Here is a 21,299-nt window from a genome sequence, read left to right on the forward strand (position 1 = left end):
TTAGCATTTCCCAGTGTACATTTGTTATACTCTCTTAAACATTTCAGCATCTCCAGCTATTCAATGGACGGGGGCTGTGATAGCTTTTATGAATACACAATTGCTGGTGTTTCTTGGTGCCACAAAGTGAGCCAGTCAGAAGTTGATGTATGGCAAAACCAATACAATATTGTAAAGTAATTAGCCTCCAATTAAAATAAATTTTTTTAAAAAGTAGACCATTCAGTCTATAAAACCTGCCCCAGTGTCTAACATAATTTTTCAGTTGACAATTGCAGATGTTCCTCTCAGAGCTTGCTGCTGCCGCTGCTGCTGCTAAGTCTCTTCAGTCGTGTCCGACTCTGTGCGACCCCATAGACGGCAGCCCACCAGGCTCCACCGTCCCTGGGATTCTCCAGGCAAGAACATTGGAGTGGGTTGCCATTTCCTTCTCCAATGCATGAAAGTGAAAAGTGAAAGTGAAGTCGCTCAGTCGTGTCCGACTCTTTGTGATCCCATGGACTGCAGCCTACCAGGCTCCTCCATCCATGGGATTTTCCAGGCAAGAGTACTGGAGTGGGGTGCCATTGCCTTCTCCATCAGAGCTTGCTACTGGGATTCTAATTGTTGGATTCTTATCCAATCCCTGTGCTTCTTTACATCAATATTTCTTTCCTCTTGAAAACAAAGTGTCCTATCCAAAGTTGCTAACTCTTATTAAAACAGAAGTCGAAACCAGAAAAAGACTGACAACTAACAAAATGATTCCAAGTCAACATGCAGAAAGGCATCTCTTGTTAAGGCTTAACCAGAAAATACCTGTTCGAACTGAAGTGTTCATTTAGGATGTTCACAGGAGCAGAAGAGGAGAAGCCTGACGAGGAGACATGGAGAAGCCTCAGGAAGACAGGCATCACTATTTTTGTGAATGGGAGTCAAATATAATGCAACTTTTCTGGTAGACCTTTTCAATATTTATCAATTGGTTTTTTTCTTTTTTTATAGTGGCTTGCCTGTTGATCCTACCAAGATGACTATTCAAGAAGGTTTATGAAACTATCTGCTGTGCTTAATCGCTCAGCTGTGTCCGAGTCTTTGCGATCCCCTGGACTCTAGCCTGCCAGACACCTCTGTCCATAGGAATTTTCTAGGCACGAATACTGGAGTGGGTTGCCATGCCCTCCTCCAGGGCATCTTCCTAACCTAGGGATCAAACCCAGGTCTCCAGTATTGGAGGCAGATTCTTTACTGTCTAGCCATCAAGGAAGCCCATGAAACTATCTACATGTCTAAAATGTGTTACACTATGTTACATATAAGATATCCAACAGTAAGGGAAAATAATGTCAGAGCTATATTATCATAAAAATAATCCTAACTCTACCCATAAGAGATAAAGTCAATTACAACTCTAATACATGCTCATTAAAAATATGTGTGCTTGTGTGTATGCCTGGCTCTAAACCTTCAGTCTCCTTCAAATTTACTGTCTTTAGAAAGTGAGGTGGCCATTCACCTTCTTAACAAGTCTCTGTACGGTCTACATTTCATTTTACAATGTACATCATGCACAGGTTTTACTATGTTAACCAAATAAAAAATAACGTTACAAAGATTTATATATGCTGCTGCTGCTGCTAAGTCACTTCAGTCGTGTCTGACTCTGTGTGACCCCATAGACGGCAGCCCACCAGGCTCCCCCGTCCCTGGGATTCTCCAGGCAAGAACACGGGAGTGGGTTGCCATTTCCTTCTCCAATGCGTGAAAGTGAAGTCACTCAGTCGTGTCCGACTCTTGGCGACCTCATGGACTGCAGCCTACCAGGCTCCTTCATCCATGGGATTTTCCAGGCAAGAGTACTGGAGTGGGGTGCCATTGCCTTGTCTAAATACAGGCATGAAGATATTCTTTGTATATTTTCATTTTAGAATCATGCTACAACATAAATATTGGTATGGTTTCTCTTACATAGAAGACATTTTTAAATGTACATCTTTTACAGAAAACAATCTGGTAGACTGTAGATGCCTTTTTGTGTGACAAGAACTCAAGGCATCTTTTCTCTCTGAGTCTATTTCATAACGTTCATCTATTACTTAAGAAATGAAAACAATAACACTGTCATTAGAACACAAAATTTCAACAAGGGATATGCATGCATTGATTTGGGTCTTGCACTCCAGTAAAAAATATATATTTTTTAAAAGTTATTTCTTAATTACATCCGTTTTTGAAATTCCACTGTCAATATCTGTCCCAGTCTTCTGTGGCACTGTAATGTGTAGAACCGATGTTTGAGTCAGCTGTAAAGAAGAGAGGAACGTGCATCCCCCAGTCCAGGGCAGCATTCATTCTTATTTGTCCTTTCCTATCACATAACTTGTGGATCGTCCAAGCCCCAGTGGGTGCGCGCACACACACACACACACACACAAATCATACTGTGTAGAGTTTTAAGAAGAGGTCCCCAGGACCCCATCCAGGATCCTCTCCCTACCCCCACCCCCACCCCATCTCCCTGGAAGACCTGTGTTCCCGTCAACTATCCCAGTCCTGCTCTGAGCCCTCCAACCAGCTGGCCTGGCAGAACCATGAAACTGGGCAGGACTCCAACCAAACCCGGGCTCCCTCAGCCTGACCTGGGCTTCTGGGGCCAGGAGAGCAACCCCCTTCACCCCTGCGCCAAGGGACACTGTGATGATGGGCCCCCCTCTTATCTGGCAGGGTCCTCACTTACTATGGCCCGCAGAGGCCAGCCGGCCCAGCCCTGTGAGGAGTAGCAGGAGAGACAACATTGCGTGACTGGCCTTGCCTCAGGGAGGGCGGTCGACTGGAAATGGCTTGCGCGGTTCACCAAGTGCGGGGAGGGGAGGGGGATTGGGAGTAGGACCTGGGAGGGGCGTGGCTGGGGCTGAGGGGCGTGGCTGGGGCTGAGGGGAGGGATGAAAGTAGGGGGAGGGGCGGGACTGAAAAGAGGAGGGGAGGGGCTGAGGCAGGGTGAGACTGGAGGGAGGAACAGGAGAAGGGAGGAGCATGCCTGAGGGACTGGCCTGGGGCAAGCTGGGCAGTCAGGTGGAGAGGCAGGTCTGTTGCAGGGTTGAGCAGAGTGAGGGATGGAAGTGCAGCTGTGCATTGGGCCTCTCCCCAGCTTGGGAACCAGGATTTGTGGCCCTCTGGAGGGGTTCACCAGCGGCTAGGTGTATTTGGGAGTCACAAGGGAGACGTTTTTGAACTGTGGTGTTGGAGAAGACTCTTGAGAGTCCCTTGGACTGCAAGGAGATCCAACCAGCCCATCCTAAAGGAAGTCAGTCCTGAATATTCATTGGAAGGACCAATGCTGACTCTGAAACTCCAATACTTTGGCCACCTGATGCAAAGAACTGACTCCTTGGAAAACACCTTGATGCTGAGAAAGATTGAAGGCAGGAAGACAAGGGGACGACAGAGGATGAGATGGCTGGATAGCATCACCAACGTGATGGACCTGAGTTTGAGTAAACTCCAGGAGTTGGTGATGGACAGGGATGCCTGGCATGCTGTAGTCCATGGAGTCGCAAAGAGTTGGACACAACTGAGCGACTGAACTGAACTGAAGGAAGACTTCCTCCTGCCCAAGTGCACTTTATTTTCGAAAATTTGACATTTTAAGTGTATTTAGGGATAGCATAAGGGTTACAAAACACTTTCTCCTCTTCACGTAAGCATTTTGTTGGCGAAGTGCTTAGCTATATTAGTTGTCCATGTCATAGCGTTCTGGTACAATGGCTGAATGACTAGGGAAAGAAAAAGAAAACACAAATTTACAATCTGTTTAGTAGTACACAGTTTCATACTTTAACTATATCTACTGTCAGATTTCTTTTTGAAGTCTCAGATCAAAATAGGCACTCAAAGGAACAGAGAGAGTGAAAAATAAAGAATCAGTGGATTCCAGATGTACAAGTTATACTTAGAAAATGCAGAGGAGCCAGAGATAACATCAGTTGTATCATAGAAAAAGCAAGAGAATTCCAGAAAAACATCTACTTCTGCTTCAGTGACTACCCTAAACCCTTTGACTGTGTGGATCACAACAAACTGTAGAAATTCTTAAACAGATGGAAATACTAGGCCGCTTTACGTGCCTCCTGAGAAACCTATGCAGGTCAAGAAGCAACAGTTAGAAATGGACATGGAACAACAGACTGATTCAAAATTGGGAAAAGAGTACATCAAAGCTGTATGTTGTCACCCTGCTTCTTTAACTTATGCAGAGTACATCATGAGAAGTACCAGGCTGGATGAATCAAAGCTGGAATCAAGATTGCCAGGAGAAATATCAATAACCTCAGATATGCAGATAACACCACCCTTATGGCAGGAAGCGAAGAACTAAAAAGCCTCTTGATTAGGGTGAAAGAAGAAAGCGTAAAAGCTGACTTAAAACTCAACATTCAAAAAACTAAGCTTATGGCAGCCGGCCTCATTACTTCTTGGAAAATAGGTGGGAAAAATGTGAAAAAAGTGGCAGATTTTATTTTCTTGGGCTCCAAAATCACTGCAGACAGAGACTGCAGCCACAAAATTATAAAAAGCTTTCTCCTTGGAAGGAAAGCTATGAGAAACCTAGACAGCATAGTAAAAAGCAGAGACATTACTTTGCTGACAAAGGTTATATAATCGAAACTATGCTTTTTCCGGTTGTCATGTACAGATGTAAGAGTTGGACCATAAAGAAGGCTGTTTTTTGCAGCCACTCAGTCATGTCCACCTCTTTGTGATGCTGTGGCCTGCAGCACACCAGGCTTCCCTGTCCTTCGCCATCTCCTGGAGCTTGCTCAAACTCATGTCCATTGAGCCAGTGATGCCATCCAACCATCTCATCCTCTGTCATCCCCTTCTCCTCCTGCCTTCAATCTTTCCCAGCATCAGGGTCTTTTCTAATGAATCAACTCTTCAAATCAGGTGGCCAAAGTATTGGAGCTTCAGCTCCAATTGGAGAATCCCAGGGACTGGGCAGCCTGGTGGGCTGCCATCTCTGGGGTCGCACAGAGTCAGACACAACTGAAGTGACTTAGCAGCAGCAGCATATATGAATACATATTTATATGTATAAATATATAGCTTTAGATTTATTACTTTACTGTTAATTTATCATTTAAGTATGAGGCAAAATAATTACAGCTATGAAATGATTGAAAATAATGAAAATTTGTTTATTTAGTATTGTATACTTTCGGTTCTTTGAAAAATCCATGGTTTAGAAAGACTAAAGTGAAAGGCTAAATAGAATATTTCCAGTCACTACAGAGAAAAGAATATGTCTGCCAATACAGGAGATGTGGGTTCCATCCCTGGGTCAGGAAGATCCCCTGGAGAAGGAAATGGCTACCCATTTCATTATTTTTGCCTGAGAAATCCTATGGACAAAAGTGCTTGGTGGGCCACAGTCCATGGGGTTGCAAAAGAGTCAGACATGACATAGCGTATTTAATCCGTGGCATGTGGAAAAGATAACATATCTTTCTTTTAGGCAAACTTATTTGCAAATGTGGATAAAGAGAATCATATTCTAGTATTTGAAACTTGGAAAAAGATATATTGCAGAAAAAAAAAACTTTACCCTATAAATAAGAAGATGCACTTAATATTAACAAGAAAATAAGAAATATCTAATTTCCTTCATTCAATATTAGACCTACATATATATGTTCAAGATTTTCAATGAAGGTGCAAAGGCATTTCGATGAATATAGTTCTTTCAACAAATGACACTGGACTATTTGGCATACATTTGCAAAAATACAAACTTTATCACATAAGTCATACTTTAAAATTTTACTTCAAATTTTGAACAAAAACTGCCTCAAAATGAATCATAGGTCTAAATGTACATTGCAAAGCTATAAATCTTTAAGATGAAAGCATAGGAGAAAATCTGAGTGACCTTGGGTTTGGTGGTGAGTTTTTAAATATAACAGCAAAAGCATAATCCAAGAAGGAAAACAATGATAAAGTTGAAAAATGTTTCCTCAGCAAAAAATACCGTGATTTGAATGAAAATATGACACATATCTGAATTAAAAAAAAAAAAAACTCAGTTTTTATCTGATAAAAGAAGAGGGCAACAGAGAATGAGATGGTTAGATGGCATCACCAACTCAATGGAAATGAAGTTCAGCAAACTCCAGGAGTTAGTGGGGAACAGAGGAAACCAGGCTTTGCTACATTTTGCTGTAGCAAACTTTGCTACAGTTTGCTACAGTTGGTTTGCTACAGTTTATAGGGTTGCAAAAATTCAGACCACCCAGCTACAACACATATGTGATAAAGGACTTATCTGCAGGATATCTAAGGACAATTGTGTGTATACGTGTGTTGTATACACATATCAGATTCATATATCTGTCTGTTATGAGGTTCTAGAAGCAATGAAACCCAAATAGCAAGGTGCAAACCTAGCATCTGGGTCTGTAATATTGTTTTCCAATAAAAGAAACCAACAATCCTTGTAGAAAAGGCTGCTTCTAGGGCTGTGACAGGAACGGTTGTGGTAAGGAGATACCCCTCATCCAAGGTAAGGAGCAGAGGCAGTGAAGAGATAACCCACAACCAAGGTAAGAGAAACCCAAGTAAGATGGTAGGTGTTGTAAGAGGGCATGAGAGGGCAGACACACTGAAACCATACTCAGAGAAAACTAGTCAATCTAATCACACTAGGACCACAGCCTTGTCTAACTCAATGAAACCAAGCCATGCCTGCGAGGCAATCCAAGACGGGCGGGTCATGGTGGAGAGGTCTGATAGAGCGTGGTCCACTGGAGAAGGGAATGGCAAACCACTTCAGTATTCTTGCCTTGAGAACCCAATGGACAGTATGAAAAGGCAAAATGATAGGACACCAAAAGAGGAACTCCCCAGGTCATTAGGTGCCCAATATGCTACTGGAGATCAGTGGAGAAATAACTCCAGAAAGAATGAAGGGATGAAGCCAAAGTAAAAACAATACCCAGTTGTGGATGTGACTGGTGATAGAAGCAAGATCCGATGCTGTAAAGAGCAATATTGCATAGGAACCTGGAATGTCAGGTCCATGAATCAAGGCAAATTGGAAGTGGTCAAACAAGAGATGGCAAGGGTGAACATCAACATTCTAGGAATCAGCAAACTAAAATGGACAGGAATGGGTGAATTTAACTCAGATGACCATTATATCTACTACTGTGGGCAGGAATCCCTCAGAAGAAATGGAGTAGCCATCATGGTCAACAAAAGAGTCCGAAATGCAGTACTTGGATGCAATCTCAAAAACGACAGAATGATCTCTGTTCATCTCCAAGGCAAACCATTCAGTATCACAGTTATCCAAGTCTATGCCCCAACCAGTAACGCTGAAGAAGCTGAAGTTGAATAGTTCTATGAAGACCTACAAGACCTTTTAGAACTAACACCCAAAAAAGATGTCCTTTTCATTACAGGGAACTGGAATGCAAAAGTAGAAGTCAAGAAACACCTGGAGTAACAGGGAAATTTGGCCTTGGAATACCGAATGAGGCAGGGCAAAGGCTAATAGAGTTTTGCCAAGAAAATGCACTGGTCATAGCAAACACCCTCTTCCAACAACACAAGAGAAGACTCTACACATGGACATCACCAGATGGTCAACACTGAAATCAGATTGATTATATTCTATGCAGCCAAAGATGGAGAAGCTCTATACAGCCAACAAAAACAAGACCAGGAGCTGACTGTGGCTCAGACCATGAACTCCTTATTACCAAATTCAGATTCAAATTGAAGAAAGTAGGGAAAACCGCTAGACCACTCAGGTATGACCTAAATCAAATCCCTTATGATTATACAGTACAAGTGAGAAATAGATTTAAGAGTCTAGATCTGATAGATAGAGTGCCTGATGAACTATGGAATGAGGTTCGTGACATTGTACAGGAGACAGGGATCAAGACCATCCCCATGGAAAAGAAATGCAAAAAAGCAAAATGGCTGTCTGGGGAGGCCTTACAAATAGCTGTGAAAAGAAGAGAGGTGAAAAGCAAAGGAGTAAAGGAAAGATAGAAGCATCTGAATGCAGAGTTCCAAAGAATAGCAAGAAGAGATAAGAAAGCCTTCTTCAGTGACCAATGCAAAGAAATAGAGGAAAACAACACAATGGGAAAGACTAGAGATCTCTTCAAGAAAATTAGAGATACCAAGGGAACACTTTATGCAAAGATGGGCTTCATAAAGGACAGAAATGGTATGGACCTAACAGAAGCAGAAGATATTAAGAAGAGGTGGCAAGAATACATGGAAGAACTGTACAAAAAAGATCTTCACGACCCAGATAATCATGATGATGTGATCACTAATGTAGAGACAGACATCTTGGAATGTGAAGTCAAGTGGGCCTTAGAAAGCATCCCTACGAACAAAGCTAGTGGAGGTGATGGAATTCCAGTTGAGCTATTTCAAATCCTGAAAGATGATGCTGTGAAAGTGCTGCACTCAATATGCCAGCAAATTTGGAAAACTCAGCAGTGGCCACAGGACTGGAAAAGGTCAGTTTTCATTCCAATCCCAAAGAAAGGCAATGCCAAAGAATGCTCAAACTACCACACAATTGCACTCATCTCACACGCTAGTAAAGTAATGCTCAAAATTCTCCAAGCCAGGCTTCAGCAATAAGTGAACCATGAACTTCCTGATGTTCAAGCTGGTTTTAGAACAGGCAGAGGAACCAGAGATCAAATTGCCAACATCCGCTGGATCATGGAAAAAGCAAGAGAGTTCCAGAAAAACATCTATTTCTACTTTATTGACTATGCCAAAGCCTTTGACTGTGTGGATCACAATCAACTGTGGAAAATTCTTCAAGAGATGGGAATACCAGACCACCTGACCTGCCTCTTGAGAAATCTGTATGCAGGTCAGGAAGCAACAGTTAGAACTGGACCTGAAACAACAGACTGGTTCCAAATAGGAAAAGGAGTACATCAAGGCTGTATATTGTCACCCTGCTTATTTAACTTATATACAGAGGACATCATGAGAAACGCCAGACTGGAAGAAACACAAGCTGGAATCAAGACTGCCGGGAGAAATATCAATTACCTCAGATATGCAGATGACACCACCCTTATGGCAGAAAGTGAAGAGGAGCTAAAAAGCTTCTTGATGAAAGTGAAAGAGGAGAGTGAACAAGTTGGCTTAAAGCTCAACATTCAGAAAACGAATCTCATGGCATCTGGTCCCATCACTTCATGGGAAATAGATGGGGAAACAGTGGAAACAGTGTCAGACTTTATATTTTGGGCTCCAAAATCACGGCAGATGGTGACTGCAGCCATGAAATTAGAAGACGCTTACTCCTTGGAAGAAAAGTTATGACCAACCTAGATAGTATATTCAAAAGCAGAGGCATTACTTTGCCGACTAAGTCTGTCTAGTCAAGGCTATTGGCTTTCCTGTGGTCATGTATGGATGTGAGAGTTGGACTGTGAAGAAGGCTGAGCGCCGAAGAACTGATGCTTTTGAACTGTGGTGTAGGAGAAGACTCTTGAGAGTCCCTTGGACTGCAAGGAGATCCAACCAGTCATTTTGAAGGAGATCAGCCCTGGGATTTCTTTGGAAGGAATGATGCTAAAGCTGAAACTCCAGTACTTTGGCCACCTCATGCGAAGTGTTGACTCATTGGAAAAGACTCTGATGCTGGGAGGGATTGGGGGCAGGAGGAGAAGGGGCTGACCAAGGATGAGATGGCTGGATGGCATCACTGACTTGAGGGATGTGAGTCTGTGTGAACTCCGGGAGTTGGTGATGGACAAGGAGGCCTGGAGTGCTCCTATTCATGGGGTCGCAAAGAGTCAGACACGTCTGAGCGACTGAACTGAACTGATGGCTGTGACAAAGAATATACAAGATAATTCTGAAACACCTTTTATAGAGCCTGAAAGTGAAGAACTACTCAAAATCAAAAACATATGGGGTACATTTAGCTGCTTTTTTAAATATAGATTTAAGTATAAAAAGAGAGAAATAATCTAACGGGTGTTTTCATGTTGTCAGGAAATACCTGACAAACACTACTTCCTCCAAGTTATCAAGATTGATATTAAGTTATCAGTTCATAGCATTTGTCTTTGATGTGATTTGATGAGAATGATGCTCCAGCTCTGTGAACTTATTAACTAAACCCAGAGCCCTAGCCTAATGCATGTTGGAAATAAATACAAGGCTATAAGATAACACAATTTTTTCCTATCTGGTAAAAATTATGTATTGAAAAGCTCCAGTATATACTTATAGCATAAACAAAGATGGAAAGCTTAATGGTACACATCCCAGGTGTGGTGGGAGAGTTTGTAAAGGAACAGTCATTAAGGCTGGGACAGCATGATTTTTTAGATATAGAGCTGTATTCAGCATGTACATTATTCAGGTTCCCTCAACAACATTTCCTGTCAGGGCTTTCTTTGAATTCTCTTCTTTTCTTTTCCTCTGTAAAGTCTCATGATGGCCAATTAAGTCACTTTCTCTTTCAGTGAATATGATCCAACATTTCCCTAAATGATATACATGTGATGTGTGTATAACTGAATATGTCTTCATAAAATGGGCTTCCCTGGTGGCTCAGATGGTAAAGAATCTGCCTGCAATGTGGGGGATCTGGGTACAATCCCTAGGTCAGGAAGAGCCCCTGGAGGAGGGCATGACAACCCACTCCAATATTCTTGTCTGGAGAATCCTATGGACAGAGGGGCCTGGCAGACTATAGCCCACAGGGTCACAAAGAGTCAGACAGGACTGAGCGACTAAGCACAACACACAATAATAGTTTTCAAAGAAAATGTCACATTGAGGCTAAAATCCTCATTCATGCTGTCACATATTGGGATTGATATAAAGGTTTCTTGCCTTCAATGAGTTAAAGAGTTAGGTCATCAGAAAGGAAGACGCACAAAAGTAAGAATATCATGCACAAGTTTGTAAGAAACAGTATCTAATTTCAGAGGAATTCTGCAGAGATTTTTTAACAACATTTGAGACTACTAAAGAGATAGGAATATTTTGAGGTTCAAGGATTTATTAATGACATTTTTGACATAAATTCTAAATTGGATAAAAAGGATTTCTCTGAAGGAAAGAAACAGTGCTACTTAATTTAGATCCACTTAGAAACTTAAAATGATATACCAAATATAGTTTTCTCATATTAAGTCCCTAGTACACTGTGGAATATTCATCAGGAAAACAGTTCTAGAGCAGTCAAAATTTTGATTTGTCTTAATATACTAATAGTGAACTATTGGGAAAACAGAATGGATAAAAGGACATTTGTTTAGATTTTAAAATAGCACACATTTCAAATAAACATAACAAATATATAATTATGAATTTATGACACTGGTTAATGACCAGCACAATTTAAGATACTAAATTATTTGTAAAATCTTACTTACCCCTCATATTCCACACTCTCTTTGTTGCATGATTTTCTCATTTCATTTCGCTTCATTATCATAATGGTGCAAGTTATGAAAAAGGGCAGAAAAATGTAGAAACTTAAAATAAGCCAGTTTTGATGTGTATTGTAGCCTTTTTTAGTAAACATTGTATCTGGAAGTGAAACACAGAAATAAGTGGATATTCACTGAATGTTTGAATAAATTTCTATTTATCTCACTTTAATCATATGCATCCTGGAGGAGGGAATGGCAGCTCACTGCAGTATTCTTGCCTGGAAAATTCCATGGGCAGAGGAACCTGGCGGGCTTAAGTCCATGGGGTCGCAAAGAGTTGGACAGCAGTCATATGCATACATGTAAAATCATATACATAATTGAAAGTTTAAGACCTTGCAAACTGTCATATATGAGGAAATAAAAGGGCATTTAAGCTCATACCCAAAACTACAATTGCATGGTTTTCATAGGCTTACTCAGTTCAGTCAGTTCAGTCTTTCAGTCATGTCCGACTCTTTGCAACCCCATGGACTGCAGCATGCCAGGCCTTGCTGTCCCTCACCAACTCCTGGAGCTTGCTCAAACTCATATCCATCGAGTCAGTGATGCCATTCAACCATCTTATCCTCTGTCGTCCCCTTCTCCTCCTGCCTTCTATCTTTCCCAGCATCAGGGTTTTTTCCCAATGAGTCAGTTCTTCACATCAGGTGATCAAAGTATTGGAGGCTTACTAGTCATCTTTTATGCATATTTTTAAAGTATTATAATACTGTATATACAGTTTGAAGTCTGTTTACTACATTCATCTTATTTATTTATTTTAAAGGTGACATATTAGTGGAGCTTAAGTTAAAAATTTAGCAATATGCTGTGAAAATCCCCCATCCACTACCTTGCCAAGTCACATAGTTTTGCTCCTCAAAGGAAACCATTTTTAAATGACTATGTTTCTCCATCCAGTATTTATATTTTATACATGTGAGTAAAATCCATTTCTATACCCATACTTGTGTCTGTGTCTACCTATCTGTAAAATGTGTGTTGTGTGTATTTTTTCTCTCTTGTTGACAGCCAACAATATAGTATGTCCTTTGCTGTCTTAAAAAATTCAAATATTACACAATTCCCAAAAGGAGACATGGAGAAGGCAATGGCACCCCACTCCAGTACTCTTGCCTGGAGAATCCCATGGATGGAGGAGCCTGGCAGGCTGCAGTCCATGGGGTCACTGAGGGTCGGACACAACTGAGTGACTTCACTTTCACTTTTCACTTTCATGCACTGGAGAAGGAAATGGCAACCCACTCCAATGTTCTTGCCTGGAGAATCCCAGGGATGAGGGAGCCTGGTGGGCTGCCGTCTATGGGGTCGCACAGAGTCGGACACGACTGAAGCGACTTAGCAGCAGCAGCAGCAAAAGTACACAATAAATAAATATATTGGCAAAGAATTAGAAAAATAATCCAGATCTCAAAACATACTCTGCTAGAGTCTCAAAAGCACACACAAGGACATTTTCTAATCATAATTCTCTTCTCCAGTTAAAATAAATAAATTTATATTAAAACAAAACAAAACAAAAGATATTGCTTCCCTCCATTACTATTTAGTTAGTAGATTTTTTACAGAAATGTAACAATACTAACAGATATGCATTCACTTCATCATTTTATAGCTCAAAGAATTTTCTAAATTGAACACATCTATGCAACCAGCACCAGATCCAGGAAAAGTAACTTTACCAGCATCTCACTACCTCCAATCTACTTTCTTTCAGCCACCATCCATGGAAAATCACTAATCCATGGATCATTTTTGACAGATTATAACGGAGAAGGAAATGGCAACCTCCAGTGTTCTTGGCTGGAGAATCCCAGGGATGGGGGAGCCTGGTGGACTGCTGTCTATGGGGTTGCACAGAGTTGGACACCACTGAAGGGACTTAGCAGCAGCAGCAGCAGCAGCAACCTTTATATAGAGTTATGTTGTATGTATTTATATCCTATCCGATTTTTTGGCTCAATATTCCTTATTTGGGGATTTGGCCAAATTATTGTTTATAATTGTAAAATATTCATTCTCATCACTGCATACAATATCTTTATATAGAAATAACAGCTATAAATATATTGCTTCTTATGAGCACTTGGGTAACTTGCAGTTATGAGTGTTATGAATAGTGTTGCTATGGATATTATACTACATGTCTCTTAGTCAATGTATGTGTGCATATCTCACAGGTATATGCCCTTGGGAATGTGATGCTTACTTATAGTGTGTGCCTAAACCAAACATTTGTAACTTTTCCAGTGATTTTCCTAAGTGGTTGTAGGAATCACATTCACATTAGCAATGGATGAGAGTCTTGGTATAACTGGTATTTTCCTTCTTTTATTATATAGTTATTCTTGCGAAGAACTGACTCATTTGAAAAGACCCTGATGTTGGGAAAGATTGAAGGCAGGAGGAGAAGCGGATGACAGAGGATGAGACAGTTGGATGGCATCACCGACTGAATGTACATGAGTTTGAGTAAACTTCAGGAGTTGGTGATGGACAGGGAGGGCTGGCGTGTTGCAGTCCATGGGGTAGCAAAGAGTCAGACACGACTCAGCAACTGAACTGAACTGAACTGATTCTTCGTATATGATGAAATGTGAACACTGTAACTGCACAATGGATAAGATATAGCAAATGAGGCATATACTTAAAAGATTATTTTTTGTTTTGATAGTTATGGATTTTCTTCAGTTAATGCAAAATTCTTATCAGTATTGGTAAGGAAAATAAGTTTAATGTCTGAGATTTGAGGATAAAATAGTGTGACTCTTGTCTTTGATGTCATTTCAATTTTATGATTTTAACAGATTTACTCTTATTTTAGATGCATAATACATGAATCTATTTGAGATGTATATTATATGTTGTATATGTATATATATATATGTTTATATCTATAAAACCACCACATCAGTCAAAAGACAGTCGACTCCTGAACATTGCAGGGTTGGGGGATCCACTCCAAGCAGTCTGAACACTCATGTTTAACTTGAGCATTGGTCCTCCATATCTGCGGTCTCTCTGTAGCGCAGGCTCCACCATATCTGCAGCTGCTCTCCCATGGATTTAGTCTGCTTCTGGTGCTATAGTACTGTGGTATTTATTGAAATACAATCTGTGTACAAGTGGAGGCACGTGTTCAATTGCCAAGTTGTGTCTGAGTCTTTGCAACCTCATGGACTGCAGCATGCCAGACGTCCTTGTTAATGCACAGAGCAGTTCAAATCCATGTCGTCCAAGGCTCAACTGGAGTGAATACATCCATCACCCACAAGTTTCTTCTAGCCCATATAATGCTGCTCTGCTGCCACTCCCAACACAAGCAACCACTGATCTGATCAGCATTCTCTATCAATTAGTTTAGGTGTTCTACAATTTAATATAAATAAAGTCATACAGTCTCTATTCATTTTAATCTTTTTTTTTTCACAGAGCATAAATGTTAACATCCATCCACATTTGTATTTTTAACAGTAGCTCATTCCTTTTTATTGTTCAATAGTATGCTGTGTTTTGAATATACCACACTTTGTTGATCCATCACCTGCTGATTTGTCTTTTGGTTGTTTTCATATCAATTACATGTACAGCTGTTATGAATGTTTATGTACAAAGTTTTGTAGGGGTGAAGGCATTCTATTCTCTTGGGCAAACAGTAAAGTGGCTGCATTACATGATAGGTGAAAGAAGCTAAAGGGCTTCCCTGGAGGCTCAGTGATAAAGAATTCACCTGCCACTGCAGGAGACACGGGTTCCAGCCCTGATCCAGGAAATCCCATATCCCAAGGAGCAAGTTAGCCCATGTGCTCTAGAGCTGGGGAGCCGCAGCTACTGAAGCCCTCATGCCCAGAGCTTGTGCTCTGCAGCGAGAAGTCGCTGCAGTGAGAAGCCCTCACACCGCACCTACTGAGGAGCCCCTGCTCCCTCCGGCTAGAAACGTGCAGCAACAAAGACCCGGCACAGCCAAAGATAAATACTAAATAAATGAGATTCTTTTAAGAAGCTGAAACTGTACAGTTTTCAACAATAGTGTACGAGACACTATCCTCCCATTTTGGCAAAACTTCATGTTTAAATAAATTTTAAAAGAATGTTAACAGTAACTGATTGTGATTTTAGTGTGCATTTCTTTGATGAACAATGATATTGGGCATCTTTACATGTGCTTATCTATCGCCTATATATTTTCTTTGATAAAGTATCCATATTTTGTCCGTCTTTATCGGGCTGTTTGTTTTCCATTATTAATTGTCAAAGATTATATTGTGAATATAAAATTTGTGTATATTCAGAATATAATTTATTAGTTATATACCTAACTCTGCTGCTGCTAAGTTGCTGCAGTCTTGTCTGACTCTGTGCGACCCCATAGACGGCTGCCCACCAGGCTCCCCCATCCCTGGGATTCTCCAGGCAAGAACACTGGAGTGGGTTGCCATTTCCTTCTCCAATGCATAAAAGTGAAAAGTGAAAGTGAAATCGATCAGTCGTGTCCGACCCTCAGCGACCCCATGGACTGCAGCCTTCCAGACTCCTCCATCCATGGGATTCTCCAGGCAAGAGTACTGGAGTGGGGTGCCATTGCCTTCTCCATATACCTAACTCTAGTTATATACAAAACTCTTCAAATGAGTTTTGAAGAGCAAAATCTTTTCATTGTGATGATGTCCAAATTTTCACCTTTCCCCCTTAGATTGTGCTTTTGGTATCACATGTTATAAAAATAATCCTTATTTAATCCAAAGGCACTTTAGGTTTTCTCATATATTCTCTTCTGGAAGTTTTATAAGTTTAGGCTTCACATTTTGGTCTGTGATCCACTCTGAGTGAATTTTTACACATGATGTCAAAACATGTACAGAATTCTTCTTTTCTGCATGTGAGTATATAATTGTTCCAGCATTTTTTGTTGAAAAAAGCTATCCATTATTCACTGATTTGCTTTGCACTTTATGGAAAATTAGTTTTCCATGCATCTGTGGCTCTACTTCCAGTGATTTATTATGTTCCATTGATTTACATGTCTATGTTAACATCAATGTTACACTGCACTGATTATTGTAACTTTATAGAAAGTTCTGGAATTGGGTGGTATATTTTCTCTAACATCACTCTGTTTCAAAGTTATTTTAACAACACTAGTCCCTTTGAAATTCTGTATAGTTTATAATCAGCTTGTCGATTTCTGCAAATGAACCTGATGGATGACTTGCAACGGGATTTTCCTGAGTGTATAGATAAATCTGGGGAGAATTGACCTTGTAACAAGTGTTTTCCAAACTCTGAACATAACTGTCTCTTCAGTTACTTAAATTTTCTTTAATTTATCTCAGCAATGGTTTGAAGTTTTCAGTGTACAAATCACATACTTTTCCACTGAATTTATTTCTAAGTAGTTTATTTTTATTCTGTCATGAATAAAATTGCTTCCTTAATGTCATTGTTGGATTGTCTCTTTCTAGTTTGTAGATGTACAATTGCTTTTTGTATATTGATCTCATTTTCTGCCACCTTACGCTTTAGGTTTTGGTGACTCGTTAGGATTTTCTGCATATAGGATCATATTACCTGTACAGAAACACTGATTTTCTTTTTACTTTTTAATCTGTATGCTTTGGGGGGAAGGATATACTGACTAGACCCTCGATATAATAAGTGGAAGTAATCTGCAGCAGGCTTCCCTGGTAGCAAAGTGTAAAGAATCTGCCTGCCAACGCAGGAGACACAGGTTCTATTCCTGGGTGGGGAAGATCCCCTGAAGAAGGAAATGGCAACCCATTCCAGTATTCTTGCCCAGGAAATCTCATGGGCAGAGAAGTTTGGTGGGCCACAGTCCATGGGGTCACAAATAGTCAGACACGACTTAACAACTGAATGATAAAACAACAACCTATAGCCACAGGTGAATGTATAGCCAGCCAGCCTTTCCTTTCTGCTGCTTTCCTTCCTGGCCACACACTGCAGTTTGTGGACAGTCAGGTCCTGTCTTCCATCACTGGCCAGTGTCACCATGTCCACCTGTGAATAGCCCCTGCAGTCATGCACTTGTATGTTCCCAGCCTGACTCTTGTCTCTGGCTTCCACTGCATGTCCTGGGGTGAGCGTCCAGCCACAGAAGAGCATATCAACACCCATGGCATCTGTAGCTGTTTGTCAGATCCCAATCAGGTTCTGCCTCTCTGACCGGCCCACACCACCGTGCCTACTTGTAACCAGCCCCTGCCTTCAGCTCTGAACCTGCACACCCCCAGCAAGACCTGACCTGCAAGAAAGTGCACACATCCAGGGGAGGAAGAGAACGGCTACAGGAGAGCATAATCTAGCTGTTTGTTGGATCCAGATCACAATTGGACTTCTGACAGTGGTGGGCATCACTGTGCCTACCTGGAGCTAGCCTGTCCGGTTGTGTACCAGCATGCCCCAGAAATTCCCTTGCCGTATGCATTTGCAGAAGAAGAGTGTGAAGCACTAGGAAAGCGTACTGACATTCACGGCCACTGGAGCAGCCAGTGAGCCTATAGTTGGCTCCAGCCATTGCCACCTACCCCAGCCCTGATCACTACAAACACAGCTTCAGCTGACATCTGCCACCACCTGGACACCTGCACTTGGGCCCCACAGCCAAGTGTATGCATACCGCTGTCTCCAGTCACTACTGTTGCCTGAGCTTGTCCTTAGCTATACTTTTAGACTTTAGGACTAGGAGCCATTTTGAGTTAATATTTGAAAGTTGTGAGGTCTGTGACTAGGATAATTCTTTTGCTTATGGGTGTCCAGCTGTTCCAGTGAAATGACACAAATACAAGAAAAATTTTACAAATGGATATAAATGAAACAATTTGGGCTTCGTAGTCCAATAAGAACAAAATGCTCTTCTCCGATTAAAAATAAATTAATTAATTAAAATGCCAACAAAAGTGTTGATATAGGCAGAAACCAACACAATATTGTAAAGCAATTATCCTCCAATAAAAATAAATAAGCTAATTTTTTTACAAAGAAAACACTTACCAAATACAACTAGAATCTAGGATTTATTTTATTTATTCATTTTTGTTTAATTGCTGTGACTAGGACTTTCAATTCTGTGTTGCAAAAAGTAGTGGCATAGGCATCCTTGTCTTATTCCTGATCTTAGAGGAAAAGCTTTCAGCTTTTAACTGTTGCATATGATGTTAGTTTGGAGTTTGCCATATGTGGACTCCACCTTGGTGAGGTATAGTCACTCTATACCCACACTGTTGACAGTTTTATTTTTTTAAGATTTATTTATCTGTTTTATTTTTGGCTGTGGTGGGTCTTCATTGCTGAGTGCAGGCTTTCCCTAGTTTGTAATGAGTAGTGGCTCCTCTCGGTCGCAGTGTGCAAGTTTCTCACTGAGTTGGCTTCTTTTGTTGTGGAGCTCAGGCTCTAGGGCATACCGACTCAATAACTGCAGTGAGTGGACTTAGTTGTCCTGTGGCATGTAGAATCCTCCCCGACTAGGGATCGAGCCCATGTCCTCTGCATTGGCAGGTGGATTCTTAAGCACTAGACCACAAAGGAAGCCCTATTGAGAGTTTTTTTAATCATAAATAGATGTTGAATCAATGAGCAACTTGCCTTCATTCATGGAAATGAGAGAAAGTATAAACTTGTACTTCATCACTCAAAATGTGATTTACTATTATTTCCTAGTAAATACGTATACTTATATTTTGTCATACATTTTTAATCTAAATTTCGTTCAAAATAAACACCTTATCCTACATGTGTTTTTTAATAACCTGCAAGTTTTTAATAACATGGAATGCAAATAATTTGCATGATGTTCATCCATCCATATTTATTTTTCATTCATGCTATGATGTTTATTAGGGTTTCACAAGTAGCATTAGTGGTAAAGAACCTGCCTGCCAATGCAGGACATATAAGAGACTTGGGTTCAATCCCTGGGTTGGGAAGATCCCCTGGAGAAGGAACTGGCAATCCACTCCACTATTTTTGCTTGGAGAATCCCATGAACAGTGGAGCCTGCTGGGCCACAGTCGATAGGGTCACAAAGAGACAGACATGACTGAGGCAACTGAGCATGCATGATGTTTATTGAAACTTGAGTATTATATTTTAGTAACTGAGTTGATTAAAACTGGGTGCCTCTGTGGAAAGCACATTGCAAATATTATTTAACATTAATTTAATGAAAGCCACTATTCAAAGTAACTCTTTTAGTCACTTGGGAGATCATGAAAGATTTTAGTTAGTAGTGTATTTCTTTATTTCATAAAGCATCCTATTTTGATACTTTATTTTAAAACATCCTAGAATTTAAAATTTTAATTTCTACTCACAAGATTTATGATCATTTCCATCATCAATACTTCCTCCTGGTGAACCAATTTGTAATTCACAATCTGGAGGTGTATAGTCAGGAATGCAATGGCAATTGCCTAAATTATTACATATCTGAAATAGAAAAATATGTAATTACTATGAATCATGATAGTCTCTGTATGTCATATATACTTACATTCAAAAGAATAAAATCCCTGATGTTCTAAGTTTGCTGTTGTTCAGTTGCTAAGCTGTTTCCAACTCTTTGCCACCCATGAACTGTAGCACAACAGACTTCTCTGTCCTTCATTATCTCCCTGAGTTTGCTCAAACTCAGGCCCATTGAATTAGTGATGCCATCCAACCATCTCATCCTGTTGCTCCCTTCTCCTCTTGCCCTCAATTTATCCCAGCATCAGGGTCTTTTCCGATGAGTCTGCTCTCCCCATCAGGTGGCCAAAATATTGGAACTTCAGCTTCAACATCAGTCTTTCCAATGAATGTTCATGGTTTGATCTCCTTGCTGTCCAAGGGACTCTCAAAAGTCTTCTCCAGCACCACAGTTCAAAGGCATCAATTCTTTGGGATTCAGCCTTCTTTATGGTCAACTCTCACATCTGTACATGACTACTGGAAAAACCAGAGCTTTGACTACATGGACTTTTGTAGGCAAAGTGATGTCTCTGATTTTTAATATGCTATCTAGAGTTGTCATATTCTTTTCCAAGAAGCAAGCATATTTTAATTTTGTGGTTGCAGTCACTATTCTCAGTGATTGTCCAAGAAAATGAAATCTGCCACTGTTTCTACCTTTTTCCCAGTGATTTGCCATGAAGTGATGGGACCAGATGCCATGATCTTAATTTTTTGAATGCTGAGTTTTAAGCCAGCTTTTTCATTCTCCTCTTTCATCCTTATCAAGAGTCTCTTCAGTTCCTCTTCACTTTCTGCCATTGGAGTGCTATCATTTGCACACCTGAGGTTGTTGATAGTTCTCCCAGCAATCCCGATTCCAGCTTGTGAGTCATCCAGTCTGTCATTTTGCAGGGTATGCTCTGCATATAAGTTAAGTAAGCAGGATGGCAATATACATTTTTGACATACTCCTTTCTCAATTTGGAACCAGTCTGTTGCTTCATGTTCAGTTCTGACTGGCCTTTCTTGATCTGCATACAGGTTCTCAGGAGGCAGATAAGGTATTCCACAGTTTGTTGTGATTCACACAGAAAAAGTGTTTAAGATAGTCACTGAAGCAAAAGGAGAATTTTTTTTCTGGAATTTTCTTGCTTTTTCTATGATCCAATGGATGTTGGCAATTTTACCTCTGGTTCCTCTGCCTTTTCTAAATACAACTCGCACATCTGAAGTTCTCGGTTCATGTACTTCTGAAGACGAGCTTGAAGGATTTTGAGCATAATCTTGTTAGCATGTGAAGTGAGTGCAATTATATGGTAATTTGAACATTCTTTGGCATTGTCTTTCTTTGGGACTGAAATGAAAACTCAC

The 21,299-nt window shown here is 40.6% G+C and overlaps 1 protein-coding gene across 1 annotated transcript in view; it reads right to left on the reverse strand.

Annotated features, from left to right (window-relative positions):
- Positions 3,710-21,299, reverse strand: part of ADAM18 (ADAM metallopeptidase domain 18) — a 141,761-nt gene continuing 124,171 nt past the window's right edge. Inside the window, exons 18-20 of the mRNA XM_018041761.1 lie at positions 19,811-19,925; positions 11,418-11,574; positions 3,710-3,752 (exon numbers count right to left, since the gene is read on the reverse strand). Of these exons, the coding sequence (XP_017897250.1) occupies positions 3,710-3,752; positions 11,418-11,574; positions 19,811-19,925 (315 nt within the window). The remainder of the gene's footprint in view (positions 3,753-11,417; positions 11,575-19,810; positions 19,926-21,299) is intronic.

Source organism: Capra hircus, chromosome 27, assembly GCF_001704415.2.
Source record: "Capra hircus breed San Clemente chromosome 27, ASM170441v1, whole genome shotgun sequence".
Taxonomy (NCBI): Eukaryota; Metazoa; Chordata; class Mammalia; order Artiodactyla; family Bovidae; genus Capra; species Capra hircus.